Genomic DNA, 14516 nt, shown 5'->3' with positions numbered 1-14516 from the left:
TTAAATTTCTGAATATTATGTGCAACTGTGGCCACATGAACATCAAGCTGCTTGGAGATGGTCTTATAACCTTTACCTTTAACATGCTTGGCCATAATTTTCTTTCTAATCTCCTGAGACAACTCTTTCCTTTGCTTCCTCTTGTCCATGTTGAGTGTGGTACACACCATGTCACCAAACACCACAGTGAGTATCTGTAGCCCTATATACAGGCCACTGACTGATTACAAGATTGTAGACACCTGTGATGCTAATTAGTGGACACACCTTGATTTAACATGTCTCTTTTGTCACATTATTTTCAGGTGTGCCGTCATTTCTGTCCAGGTCTGTTTCATGAGTTTTATTTATTTTTTTTTAAATTCTGTGGAAGCATGGTTGAAAAGCAATGTCTGACTTTCATTTGTTCATTTTCATGGATTCTTTATTTATTATTACTTTTGTCAGATTCAAGTTATTTCTGTAACCATTGTCGGTTTTTTTTTCATTAAATGAGGGGTACCAACAATTTTGACCAGGAGGGGACTGTGAAGTGGCCACTGATTGGCATCAGGGATCATGTGACATAATGTTACGCGCGACCCGGGAGAAGCAGTGTCGACACCGCCAGAACAGTGCCAGCACTGGAGACGGGTATAGCTTTTATTATTGTACTGGGTGGAAACATAGTGATTGAGAAGGGGTTGCTGGAGTAGTGGACAACCCCTTTAAGTAATGTACAATGAAATTTGGTTTGGTCCCCCTCAGTTCTCTACTGAATTTTTCTCCTGGAGAGGTTAAATGTTTCAGGTTTTGTTTTTTTAGTGTTTTTAATTAAAAGATACTAATAATAACTGTAAAATATTCATTTCTTGTTACTTTACAGTCCATCCAAAGTCTCTGATGTCCCAGTGCCGTTTAACCATCATGAAGTTGTTGCGACAAGTGGAAAAGATACAACATCTCCACCAGTTAGAGGTCCCTCAGACAATGATCAGATATCTCCTGCATGAATCATCATAATCAGAAGCTAAAACTCCAAGAACGGGATGAAGACTGAACAATAGCAACTGAGCGTAAACATGAAATCCAAAACTTCTTAGTTGTCTGTTTGAAAACTGGCTACACGTAATTTATGATAGTAGGAAAAGGACTGAAAATAACAAAATTGAATAAGAGGGCATGCGGAAATCATTTTGTAGTTTACAGTTGAATGTATCATTGATATACTATAGGGGGAGATTTTCATTTACAGCTTGAATCATTCGTATACGTGTTCTACAGATTGGTACATAACTGCAATGGGGCACAACTGCCTGCCATATTGTGATAGCAGCGACCTGCCAGAATCACTAGGAAGAGCTAATTGGAAAAATGTGCACAGTTTATCACTTTATAAAGTAAAAAAAGAATAATAAGTCATCTATAACATGTTCAACTGCAACAGAATACTGACCGATTGCTGACTTGTAAAATTATTTATGCACAAGGACCTCATCTGGAGCGCTCTGATTAAAGCATTGTCTCATTTAGCATCTCTTTAAAAAAAATCGACCCTTAAATTAGCCCCCTCCCCGGCGATTTTCTGTTTATTCCTCTCCTTCTCCCAAGAGCAATACATTTTTTATTTTTCCGTCAGTATTGCCATAAGAGGGTTTGGTTTTGCGGGACGAGTTGTACTTTTGAATGACACCATTCATTCTGCCACATTTTGTGCTAAAACACAGGAAAAAAATTCCAACTGCGGTGAAATTGCAAAAAAAAAGTGTAATTCCATGATTGTTTTTTGTTTTTATTTACCATGTTCACTATAAGGTAAAACTGACATGTCCGTATGTTGCCTCAGGTCAGTTTGAGTTCATAGATCCCAAACACGCACCGTATTTTTCGGACAATAAGACGCACCAGACTATAAGACGCACCTGACTATAAGACGCACCTGACTATAAGACGCATCCTGGTTTTAGAGGAGGAAAATAGGAAAATAAAATTTTAAGCAAAAAAAAATGTGGTCATGACACACTGTTATGGGGTGAGGATCTGCTGCTGACACTGTTATGGGGGTAATGTCCCCAAATTCTCTTCTATATATCTATATATATACTATATATACTACTGCTGTATACCCCCATCCTGCTATATACCCATATCCTACTATATACCCCCATCCTTCTCATAATATACCCCCATCCTGCTCATAATATATCCGCATCCTGCTATATACCTCCATCCTGCTCATAATATGCCCCCATCCTGCTCATAATATACACCCATCCTGCTATATACCCCCATCCTGCTCATAATATACCGCCATCCTGCTATATACCCCCATCCTGCTATATACCCCCATCCTGGTATATGGCCTGTATCCTATGGCACAGAAAAAAAAAAATACTCACCTTTCCTCACTCCTGCAGTATCGCTTGTCCTCCTCTCTGTGCCAGCGCCGCTGACCTGTGTGGAGCCGTTCTCCTGCAGCATCGCAATGCCCTCCTGTCTGGCGGCTGATGTGTGTGGAGAGTGCGCACAGGGATGACGTCATCCCTGTGCTCACCGCTCTCTACACAGATCAGCGGGCAGACAGGAGGAGATCACGATGCTGCAAGGGAGCGGTGACGGGTGAGTATACCATACTTATTTACTGCATCATCTGCGCGGGGGGGGAGGCAGTGAATATAGCTGCACATGATCACTCCAGGCTGTAGTTGTCAGGGGTGATCACGCGGGCCGGCTCTTAACTATGCGCGCACCCCCCGCCCATCATCCCGACCACCTGCTGAGAGATGATGGGTGGGAGGATACATGCATATGAAATGAGCGGGCCCACGTGGTCACGGCAGGCGCTGCTACAGCCTGCTCGTGCCGCCGATGATCCGCTCCACCGCAGCACCCTCATTCCCCGCAGCCCTATATTCAGACTATAAGACGCACCCCCCACAGCATTTGGGGGAAAAAAAGTGCATCTTATAGTCCAAAAAATACGGTATACTTTTACTTTTATCTCTAAGGGGTGAAAAAAAATTCAGAAGTTTGTAAAAAAAAAAAGAATTTTTGTCGCCATTTTCTGAGACCTGCAGCATTCACATTTTTCAGGATCTGGGGCTCAGTGACAGCTTATTTTTTGTGTCTTGAGCTGACATTTTTAATTATATAATTTGGGCATAGATGCTATGTTTTGATTGCCTGTTATTGTAAAAAAATAATATAATTAGGTACATATTGGAGGGTCCAATGTAGAAAAAATTAGTTATAAAAACACAGACCCCATCAATGGACAAATTCCAAGAGCACATTTAAAGAGATCTCAAAATGTTACAACAATCACCGTACCCTGCTTCAGAGCTAAATCAGAACTAACTGCCATGAATGCATTATGGAAAAGCACTGATATTGTCATCAATATGTCAGAGAAGGGGGGTCAGTGGTCGTGACTCGTTATGAGTAACTCTCACCATATTTCTTCTGTTGAACTTGAAGATTGGGACACATACTCCCTTGTGTAGTGACCCCACACACTTTGTCTCACGCAAAATCAATAAGATCAATCAGGTTAGTTTCTCCTTAGTTATTTTTTCTCAAAACAGGCAGATTTTCTTGTTGTCAACAAACCCATAATTCCCATTGTGCATGCTCTCCCCAACACCCATAAGGCCACTGTTCTACTTCAAATGCACCAAATTATTTGAAGTATAGAATATTTTCGAGAACATTTGGGGGAATGGCTGCATCTCTCACTGCAGCCCCTTGTATGCCATATCCCCGGATACCTAGGATACAAATACCCATTTGTGGATCTTCTTACAATGTCAAGACACCATTTGTGGATCTTTTCACTATGTATTCAATGATGTACAATGATGGGAGTATTGGACATGGTTTACAACATGCAACGTTACCTTATTGTACACGAACATCCCTCATCATATTGCTATCCTTGCTATAGAACATCATATGAACTAATATGGTTCTTACACATCAGACTTACAACATTTTATAATATAACTTCTATCTTTTTGTTAATACACAACTATTTCACATTCAATTAGCGTTTTTGTACAGAAAAGTGGAGTTTCCATGAGTGCAAAGTTCTCACCACCATCCATGGCTAATTTGGTCATCATGGCATGGTGGGAAGAATGTTTTATATTACATTTTTCCAACCCCTTTGTACAATACATAAAGTGATATGCCAAATACAGTGAGGAAAATAAGTATGTCCTGTTATATATGTCCCCCGTCCTGGGATATATGTCCTCCATCCTGTTATATGTGTCCTCCATCCTGGGATGTATGTCCCCCCCCATCCTGGTTTATGTGTCCTCCATCCTGCTATATGTGTCCCCCATCCTGGTATATGTGTCCCCCATTCTAGTATATGTGTCCCCCATCCTGGTATATGTGTCCTCAATCCTGGTATATATGTCCTCCATTCTGGTATATATGTCCCCCCAATCCTGTTATATATATTCTCCATCCTGGTATATGCAGTGGGGAAAATGAATATTTGATACATTGCCGATTTTGCAAGTTTTCCAACCTACAAGGAATGTAGAGGTCTGTAATTTTTATCGTAGGTACACTTCAACTGTGACAGACAGAATAACAAAAACTCCAGAAAATCACATTGTATGTTTTTTAAATCATTTGCATTTTATTGCTTGAAATAAATATTTGATCACGTACTAACCAGCAAGAATTCTGGCTCTCACCGACCTATTATTTTTTTCTTTAATCCCTTCACCTCTGGTCAATTTTCTATTTTAGTTTTTTCTTCCCCTTGTTCCAAGTGCAGCAAAAAAGTGACATTTAAATAAAACTTAACTTTTAATATAAATATTCTCTTAGAAATTCTTAAACCACATCTTAGTGAATGACGAACAACATATATCAACCCCAACCAATTAAAATTGGGACATAGTGAGAACGGACAGTAGACCACTTGTTCTTTGCTAGTTTTCCTTCTTCCAAGAGCCATAACCTTTTTTTTATCTTTCTGTCAATATAGCCATATGAGGACTTGTTTTTTGCACAATTTTTTTTGGCTTTTTTATTTACCATGTTCACTATTTTGAAAAACTGACCTGGTTTTATGATTTTCCAGGTCGGTACGAGTTCGTAGATACCAAACATGTATAGTTTTACTTTTTACTTTTATCTAAATGGTGAAAAAAAATTCAGAATTTTGTAAAAAAAAAAAAGAATTGCGCGTTTGTCAGCCCCTTGTTTTGCATATTTTCCCAGGAGGCCTTGTTCTAGTGTCACTGTGTTGAGAAACACGTGATGGTGTCTCTGCAGTGTTGGATGTTGATCTCCCCGAGGTCAACCATCCTTACCTATATAGTCTTCTACTAGGCATTGCTCCCACTAGCCAGTTTCCTACTCCACACTGATGAGAGGCAAATACGCCGAAACAGCTGTCTGTGGATGGATACCATGTTTGGCAAAGGTGGTCTCCTTGACTGGAGACTGCCCTTCCCGTAGTTGTTCCTTCCCAGTGAAAGACCTGGCTAGTTTCCTGCCAGCGCTGAGAAACATGTGATGGTGTCTCCGCAGGCTTTCTTGTTTTGAGCTTTCTATATAGATATGGGAGCAAAAACACGCCTACTACATAGATACAGTACCATAACCCAGTTAACTACATATCCAGCAATTACAAAGCTTCTATATTTTCAATGGTAAACACGTACAACACACGGATGGCACATGGACTATACACTGATGCCATCCGTGTGCTGTACGTGTTTTTCACGGCCCCATAAACTTCTACTGGCCCTTTTCATCTGTGTTGCCGGAAAACAAACACATCTACGTGTGAATTACATGGACACATGGTCTGTGTAAACACACGGACACGCGAGTAGCACCATAGGTTATAATGGGTATATGTGGTAACTGTGGAAGAAATGGATTCAACACGTACCAGAAACACGGACATGTGAAGGAGGCCTTATAGTGACATAGCTATGTCACGGTGCAAGGGTTAATTTCACTTTTCTTTTCATGAACATGGAAAGACAAATTTAATTCCCTAACACATATGTGAACAAGTCCTTAGGACCCGTGCCCATGATCAGTGTCAGCAGTGTTTTGTACGCCGAGTGTTTTCGCTGCATCCAAAATGCTGTGTTGTACAGCACAAGCACAGTGGATGGATTTATAGAAATCTCTGGCCCCCTGGACTTGTTTTATATGCTCCATAAACTGACCTGTGGTGCAGGTTTCCAAGCTGCAGCTTGTCAATTTATTTTAACAGAGATGCCAGTGCTCTGAGCAGGAGAATACAGCAAAAATCCACTGTGTCAGTCACCCTGATCGTGTGCACGGACACCGTGTTCTCCCACCCAGGAGACTAGCGTCTCTGCCAGGTAAACTACGCTGCATCAAGACCGTGAGGAAGCCTGATGGTGGGCACTCACCCTTATAGATTAAGTACTGTGCCCTAAAGATACAAATGCATTACACATACACCACAATACACTATAAGGGTATGTGCCCACAGTCTGGACATGCTGCGTCCTGGATGCAGCGTTCTCTCTCCTTTGGGGCCACGAGTCTCCTCCGCAGGAGCCGCAGTTACCTGTGCCCACAATCAGGGTTCGAGCCGCTGCAGTCTTTTTCTCTGTTCTCCCTGTGGAGAACACTCGCGTCTCGGAAAGCCACACAGCAGGTCAGTTGATGCTGTGGGAAAATCAAGCAGTGGGCATGGGATTTCTAGAAATCCCATCCACGGTGCTTGTACTGTACAATGCGGCGTTTTGGACACAGCCAAAACACTCTGTATCCAAAATGCTGTGAACCCTGATCATGGGCACGTACCCTAAAGCCCACTTTACACGCTACAATATATCTTACGATGTGTCGGCGGGGTCACGTCGTAAGTGACGCACATCCGGCATCGTTAGTGTTGTTGTAACGTGTGACAGGTACGTGCGATTGCGAATGAACGTTAAAACGTTCATCGCATACACGTCGTTTAATCCTGACGAATTGTACGTCAGGTTATTCGATGTTCCCGAGGCAGCACACATCGCAGTGTGTGACACCCGAGGAACATTGAACAGATCTTACCTGCCTCCCGCGTCTCACGCTGGCAATGCGGAAGGAAAGAGGTGGGCGGGATGTTTACGTCCCGCTCATCTCCGCCCCTCTGCTTCTATTGACCGGCTGTTGCGTGACGTCGATGTGACGCCGAACGTCCCTCCCACTCCAGGAAGTGGGCGTTCGCCGCCCACAGTGAGGTCGTATGGACGGGTAAGTATGTGTGACGGGGGTTAATCGTTTGTGCGACATGTTCAACAAATTGAACGTGCCGCACATACGATGGGGGCGTTGCAACGTGTAAAGCAGGCTTAACATACACACATCTTACCAATATACATACAACCCCAGAAACACGGACATGTAAACACACAGTACAGAGATGTGTACACATATACAGATGTGCAGCTACATGGCAAAGATGTGCACACACGGCATACATATGTACACACGTGGGGTATACCCATGTGCATATACGTATACACAGATATATTCACATTAAGCATATACATATTTGAAGACATTCACAAACATATAAACATACACGTACATAAATAGACAAACACAATCATATACACACAAACATACACACAAACTGGGGGTGCTTTTAGTTTTGATGATTGGGGACATATCCCCTCTTGTCTCCCGTCCAGCCCACATACTTGTTTGATGCTTCTCTTTGGGGGGGAAGGAGGAAGCGCATGCTGCATGACATCATTTATAACACACATGGCCGCGCACAGTGAATGGTGCACTGCTGTGTCTCCTGTACTATAATGTATAATCACCAGCAGCGTATAGCCTGGTGATTACATGGTGGCATGGGCCCCCTGACAGTATGTTTATAGGTGTTTCAAGTTTAAGTTGTGGCATTGAGCGGTGCCAAATTCAGTATGGGGAATGAAGGGTTAATTCCCTTCATGTGGTAACACGAGCAGGCTGCTGTGATTGGTCAGCCTGCTGCGTGGTGGTAATGGAAGTTGTTATGATGGGAATTTATGGGGTTAATCTGCCCCCTGTGAGTAACGCGAGCAGGCTGTGTGATTGGTCAGCCTGCTGCGCGCCAATTTTAAAGTCTGTCATTGGTGGACAGAGGTAAATATGCAGGAGACTTGCCTTTATAAGGAGCCAGCTGTGAGCCAGCTGTGTCAGTTTCCAGCTGTGAAGAAAGAAGAATCCAGATGGAGTCCCTCCTGGAGAAGATGATGGCTCGGGTCGGCGCAGCGGACGGCGAGGAGTGGCTGAAGAGGTGTCTGGCGCCGGTGAACGAAGCCGCCGAAGTGGTCCTGGATCCAGCTTCGGATCTCGCCGGCGTTCCTGCGCGGAGGGAAGAACTTCTGCGGCCCGGAGAAGGAGAAGACGTCCGGAGATCCCTGCGGAAGAAGAGGAAGAAGAGCGACGTCTACTCACCGCCTGCATCATGTTCTCAGCGGTTCGGCGGAGGGAGGAAGAGGTCGGCATCTGCTCGCGGTCGGCGCGGCGATGGGAGGAAGACGCCGGAGACATCGCGAGAGGCGGGAGTTCCGGCGAGAGGAGGGTCCGGAGCATCGCGAGACCGCCCAAGAAGCCGACGAGATTTGGCCGCGTCATCAGGGCGCGACTCCCAGAAGGCTCGGCGGGCGATTATCCCGGAAGTCGCCGTCGGGAGTTCCGCTCCGGCTGTTGTGGCCGGGTATAGCGGAGATCCTGGGTCGCTCACGGGCCTGTACGCGCCGCCAGCCCCATTGCAAAAGAGCTCAGCTGGGGCTTTGGCGGCGGCGACGCAGGTCTGGAGCTCGACAGAAGAATCCGAAGAGGACGTCGCAGCGAGCGGAGGTCGTCAACCCCAGTACAGCGCGTTGGATGGACCCGGGAGCGGAGGACATGGTGAGAGCCCCCTTGCTGGAGCACCCAATGTTAATTGTGTAAAGGACATGGTCATTAGGACTTTGTCTGAACTGCTTGGGGGCCATGTAGTGCTACCCCAGGCACCTGTTGCTGAAGTTTCTATTCAGGACAGGTTCCCTGGGGTGGCAGAGTCTCATTTAAAGGAAGCACTGACATGTGATGTTTCCCCTTTGGGTTTTCATCTCAGTGCTTCCCTTAAGGAAAAGATTTGGAGACAAGAATATGTAGAGATCTTTTCTCTGTTACCGGTTGCTAGGGAACTGCAGCATAAAGTGGAGAAACCGGATGGAAAACAAGAGGTTGAGTCAGAACGAAAGAAAAATTTTAAATCATTTTATTCATGGTTACAGGCTTTCTCCATTTATGCTGCAGTTCTTGGGGAGAAGTTTCCTAAATTGTGTAGTGGTTTGTTTCAGCACCAAGATTGTATTCTGGAGGCTTATCGTAATTTCGGTGGCTTAGCGTGGCTGAATTACGATGAGTCTTTCAGGCAGAAGTTGGCGGTTCACCCTGCTGTCAAGTGGGGTGTTAAGGATGTCGGGTTATGGCTGAATTTAATGCTGCCTCAGCGACAGAACCCTCACAGACAGCAGGTGAATGTCAATTCAAAAAGGGGGGTGTGCTTTGCATTCAATGAGTCCTCGTGCAAGTGGCAGGGTACCTGTCGCTTTCGCCATGAGTGCTCGTTTTGTGGCGGGGCTCACCCCTTGTTTAAATGTTTTAAAAAGCATGGTCAGTCCACGGTACAGCCATCTGGTGTTAGGGAGCAGTTTTTCAAAGGCTCAGACTCCAGTGAGCCTGGAAGGAATGCTCCCGTGGCTAGACCGTTTTCCAGACAGGCCGAAGGCAGCTCTGGTTCGTAGTGGGTTTCAGGCAGGTTTTCCTGTACCTTCTTTTGAAGGTATAGGTTGTAATGTAACTAGGAATTTACAATCAGTTGATAGCCATAAGGAGGTAGTCAGGGCACATATTGAAAAAGAGCTGTTGTTAGGCAGGGTGTCTGGTCCTTTTGAATTTCCTCCGTTTACAAATTTTAGGATATCACCTTTGGGGGTTGTCCCCAAGAAGGAGGTTAATTCTTTTAGGATCATACATCACCTGTCTTATCCAGCAGGTAGCTCACTGAATGATGCTATTGATCCTAATGCATCTTCGGTGAGTTACACATCCTTTGATGAGGCTGTGGATTTGCTACGGAAGTTTGGCCCGGATTGTTTCCTGGCCAAATCTGATATCAAGTCTGCCTTTCGGCTTCTGCCAATTAACCCCTTGGGTTTTAATTCTTTGGGTTTTTGTTTTGAGGGTTCTTTTTATTTTGACAGGTGCCTCCCTATGGGTTTTTCTTTATCATGTTATTATTTTGAGTCCTTTTCCACGTTTTTGCATTGGTCAGTTCAAGAGGGGTTTTCAGAGGGGGGTATGTTACATTATTTGGACGATTTCCTTTTTGTTGGTAGGTCAGGACGTTGTTTGCAATTGCTAAATAAATTTTTGGGTTTGATGAAGTTTTTTGGGGTGCCGTTAGCTCAGGATAAAACAGTTTTCCCTTGTACGGAGCTTGAGTTTTTAGGGATTGTTCTGGATTCACAAAAAATGGAATTGAGGCTCCCTGGCCAGAAGATTACGAAGTTAAAAGGCTGTATTGCGAGTTTTTTAGTGAAGAAAAAGTGTACCCTGCGAGAGCTCCAATCTCTGCTGGGTGGTTTGAACTTTGCATTAAGAATTCTGCCAATGGGGAGAGTGTTTTCCAGACGTTTGTATGATGCAACTAAGGGTGTTAGGTGTTCAGGTTCACACATTAGAATTTCGTGTGAGATGAGGAAGGATTTAAGAATTTGGTATGAATTTTTAGAAAGTTTCAACGGGATTAGCTGCGTTCAACAGGATTTTATGTTGTCTCAGGATCTCCTTTGGTTTACAGGGGTGTCTAAGGAAGTGGGGTTCGGTACGATTTTTCGTACACACTGGTGCTTTTCTTCATGGCCTTCATCTTGGTTGTCGGAAGGTTTGCTGGAGAAGCAGGTGTTATTGGAGCTTTTTCCGGTTTTTGTTTCAGTGCATATTTGGGGTAAGGAACTAGCGAATAGGAGGATTATACTCATATCGCATTGTCAAGGTTTGGTTTTTGCTTTGAACACCTTGGTGGTGAAGTGTAGGTTTCTGGGTGGTGTGTTGCGCAGATTGGTTCTATTGTGTCTGAAGTGGAATATTTGGTTGAAGGCTCGTTTTGCTCCTGAGTGCAATAATGCTTCCGTTTTTTACCTCTCTTCTCAGCGGTTAGAGGAATTCAGGAAGAGTTCAGGAAAGATGGATCCCCTTTTGACTGCATGCCCGTCCCAGTTGTGGGAGGCAATTTTGGATTAGTAGCAGATTCCATTAAAAATTCTATTGCACCAGGGACTTGGAAGGCATACTCGGCTGCTTGGTTGGCATGGAATCAATTTTGTGATTCCAGGAATCTGGTTCCCCGCAAGTGTGATGTGTCGACAGCACTTGGTTTTTTGAATTTTTATGTTGGTTTAGGTTATCGTTATAATTTTTTGTATAAAACATTTTGTGGAATTTCTTTTTTCTTAAAATTATATGGTGAGGAGTCTCTATTAAGCTTATTTGTGGTTCGGCAGGCGCTAAAGGGTTGTAAAAAAGGTTGTGTTGTGCCTGATCGCCGCAGGCCTATATCCGTGAATCTCTTAGAAAGATTATGGTTTATGTTGAGTGAAGTTTGTTTTAACAATTTTGAGTTATGTTTATTTCGTGCAGCTTTTGTGCTTTGTTTCTTCGCAGCACTCAGAATTAGTGAGTTGTTGTCCCATAGTCGGTACAACACCTCGGGTTTATATAGAAAGGATGTTTATGTATCTGACTCTTGTGCGGTGTTATTTATTAGTAGGTCCAAAATGGATCAACTTGGTAAAGGGTGTTCTGTGAAGTTGCGTCCTTTATGGGATTCATGTATATGCCCCGTCACCAATTTATGTAAATGGCTTACTGTACGGGGGGATACCCCGGGTTTGTTGTTTTTACATGTAGACGGTTCGCCTGCCACTAAGTTTCAATTTAATGCAATATTAAAAAAATGTATGGTTAAGTTGCAGCTAGATAGCTCCAACTTCTCATCACATTCTTTTCGGATCGGGGTGGCAACCGAGGCAGCAAGAGCTGGCCTCTCGGGAAAAAGAATTGGTAAAATTGGCAGATGGGCGTCAAAACGCTATCAGTTGTATATACGCCCGAATTTATTATAATTAATTTATTCTGTCTCTCTCCAATTCTAGGCCCAATGGTGATTTGGCTTGTAGGCCATTCGTTTATACACTGGGCGCAGAGGAGAGCGGCTTGTAGAAGTTACACAGAAAACTTATCTTTTCAGTATGAACTGATAAATGTTTTTTGGTACGGTATAAGGGGTCTGAAATTTTCTAATTTACTTGGCACCTTAAAAGGTATGCTGTTGACTCATCCGTATCCTGACCTTATAATTTTACACATTGGAGGGAATGACTTGGGTAAAATAAAGACTTTGGACTTGTTATCTAATTTCCGCAGAGATTTTGCGTTATTAAAGAATCTTTTTCCTTATTCAGCATTGATTTTTCTGAAATTGTTCCGAGACTGGTTTGGAATGGCCAGCTTGCCTTTTTGGAAAAAATAAGGAAACGTGTCAATCGCGACATGGCAAAATTTTTTGTTAGTTTGGGCGACTTCTCATATCGCCATAGTGATCTGGAAGGTTTTACGGTTGGCCTGTACAGGTCTGATGGGGTACATCTCTCTGACGTTGGTCTGGACATTTTTAATGTGGGTATCCAGAATATGATAGAAAAATGGCTGCGGTGTTTGGGGGGGGCCTCGTATTGTTAATACTCGGCCGTTTGGGAAAAAATCGCCCAACTATGTTGGGTGGATTGTGGTTTTATAAGTGGTTAATGGTACTTTATGGTGGTATTTATGGAATTTTATGGTTATTGAATTTCAATAATATGGTGAATTTAATTTATCAAGTTACCAATAATAAAACACCACGGCCATTTTTATCCAAATGTCATGTGTCTGAGTATTTATTCTTTATTAATGGTAAGTTAATTGGTTATAGTGGGCTTTATGCTACCATGTATAATCACCAGCAGCGTATAGCCTGGTGATTACATGGTGGCATGGGCCCCCTGACAGTATGTTTATAGGTGTTTCAAGTTTAAGTTGTGGCATTGAGCGGTGCCAAATTCAGTATGGGGAATGAAGGGTTAATTCCCTTCATGTGGTAACACGAGCAGGCTGCTGTGATTGGTCAGCCTGCTGCGTGGTGGTAATGGAAGTTGTTATGATGGGAATTTATGGGGTTAATCTGCCCCCTGTGAGTAACGCGAGCAGGCTGTGTGATTGGTCAGCCTGCTGCGCGCCAATTTTAAAGTCTGTCATTGGTGGACAGAGGTAAATATGCAGGAGACTTGCCTTTATAAGGAGCCAGCTGTGAGCCAGCTGTGTCAGTTTCCAGCTGTGAAGAAAGAAGAATCCCCCGCCCGCCCTCCCAGTGTAAAGTCATGGTTTTTAACTGTTTATTATTTTTGTCGTGATGTTTTATTAGTTGGGAAAAAATCGCCCAACTATGTTGGGTGGATTGTGGTTTTATAAGTGGTTAATGGTACTTTATGGTGGTATTTATGGAATTTTATGGTTATTGAATTTCAATAATATGGTGAATTTAATTTATCAAGTTACCAATAATAAAACACCACGGCCATTTTTATCCAAATGTCATGTGTCTGAGTATTTATTCTTTATTAATGGTAAGTTAATTGGTTATAGTGGGCTTTATGCTACCATGCGGCCAGCTGGCATTGTCTGCACCTGTAAATGTGTCAGTGCCGACCCTGCTGCATCAAAGTACAGGATACATGGCCACGTGCAGTTCACTGTGCCAAGTGTGCTATAATGACATTACGCAGCGGGCGGCCGGCCCTCTACAACAGCTGGGGGAGAGGCCAGGGGGTACTTGCCCCCGGACCAAACCGCCGATGGAGGGAGCTGAAACTCAATGTTGCCCAGTCACAGCCCCGAAACCTGAAAGATCTGGAGAAGATCAGTATGGAGGAGTGGGACAAAATCCCTGCTGCAGTGTGTGCAAACCTGGTCAAGATCTACAGGAATCGTCTGACCACTGTAACTGAAAACAAAGGTTTCTGTACCAAATATTAAGTTCTGTTTTTCTATTGTATGAAATACTTATCTTATGCAATAAAATACAAATTAAATATTTAAAAATCATACAATGTGATTTGTTTGGATTTTTTTTAATTGTCTGTCACAGTTGAAGTGTACGTACGAAACAAATTACAGATCTCTCCATTCCTTGTAAGCAGGAAAACATACAAAATCAGCAGTGTATCAAATACTTATTTTCCCCACTGCATATACCAGGATGGGGAACATATAAATACCAGGATGGGGGACATATAAATACCAGGATGGGGGACATATATAACAGGATGGGGGACATATATAACAGGATGGGGGACATATATACCAGGATGGGGGACATATATAACAGGATGGGGGACATATATAACAGGATGGGGGACATATATACCAGGATGGGGGACATATATAACAGGATG

At 43.4% G+C, this 14516-nt stretch overlaps 2 protein-coding genes across 3 annotated transcripts in view; both read left to right on the top strand.

Moving 5' to 3' along the window:
- LOC142251260 (ankyrin repeat and SOCS box protein 12-like) overlaps window positions 1-7910 on the top strand; it is a 141295-nt gene extending 133385 nt beyond the window's left edge. For both annotated transcript variants that reach the window (XM_075323892.1, XM_075323890.1), the window contains exon 3: window positions 866-7910. In XM_075323892.1, the coding sequence (XP_075180007.1) occupies window positions 866-1002 (137 nt within the window). In that variant the 3' untranslated portion in view covers window positions 1003-7910. The remainder of the gene's footprint in view (window positions 1-865) is intronic.
- A 237-nt stretch (window positions 7911-8147) lies between these two features.
- LOC142251830 (uncharacterized) lies at window positions 8148-12556 on the top strand. Its single transcript, XM_075324878.1, has 2 exons — window positions 8148-8883; window positions 12180-12556. The coding sequence occupies exons 1-2, from the start codon at window positions 8199-8201 to the stop codon at window positions 12554-12556; spliced, it is 1062 nt and encodes a 353-aa protein (XP_075180993.1). The 5' UTR covers window positions 8148-8198.
- The last annotated feature ends 1960 nt before the right edge of the window (window positions 12557-14516 follow it).

Source organism: Anomaloglossus baeobatrachus, chromosome 9 (genome assembly GCF_048569485.1).
Source record: "Anomaloglossus baeobatrachus isolate aAnoBae1 chromosome 9, aAnoBae1.hap1, whole genome shotgun sequence".
NCBI lineage: Eukaryota > Metazoa > Chordata > Amphibia > Anura > Aromobatidae > Anomaloglossus > Anomaloglossus baeobatrachus.
Note: the sequence above shows the minus strand (reverse complement) of the source record. Positions and strands in the feature narration are given on the sequence as shown.

Excerpts from the sequence above, each read along its gene's own strand:
- LOC142251830 (XM_075324878.1), top strand. The coding sequence starts at position 8,199 with ATGGAGTCCCTCCTGGAGAAGATGATGGCTCGGGTCGGCGCAGCGGAC. Across the intron at positions 8,884-12,179 it reads ACCCGGGAGCGGAGGACATG|GCCCAATGGTGATTTGGCTT; the intron begins GTGAGAGCCCCC and ends CTCCAATTCTAG.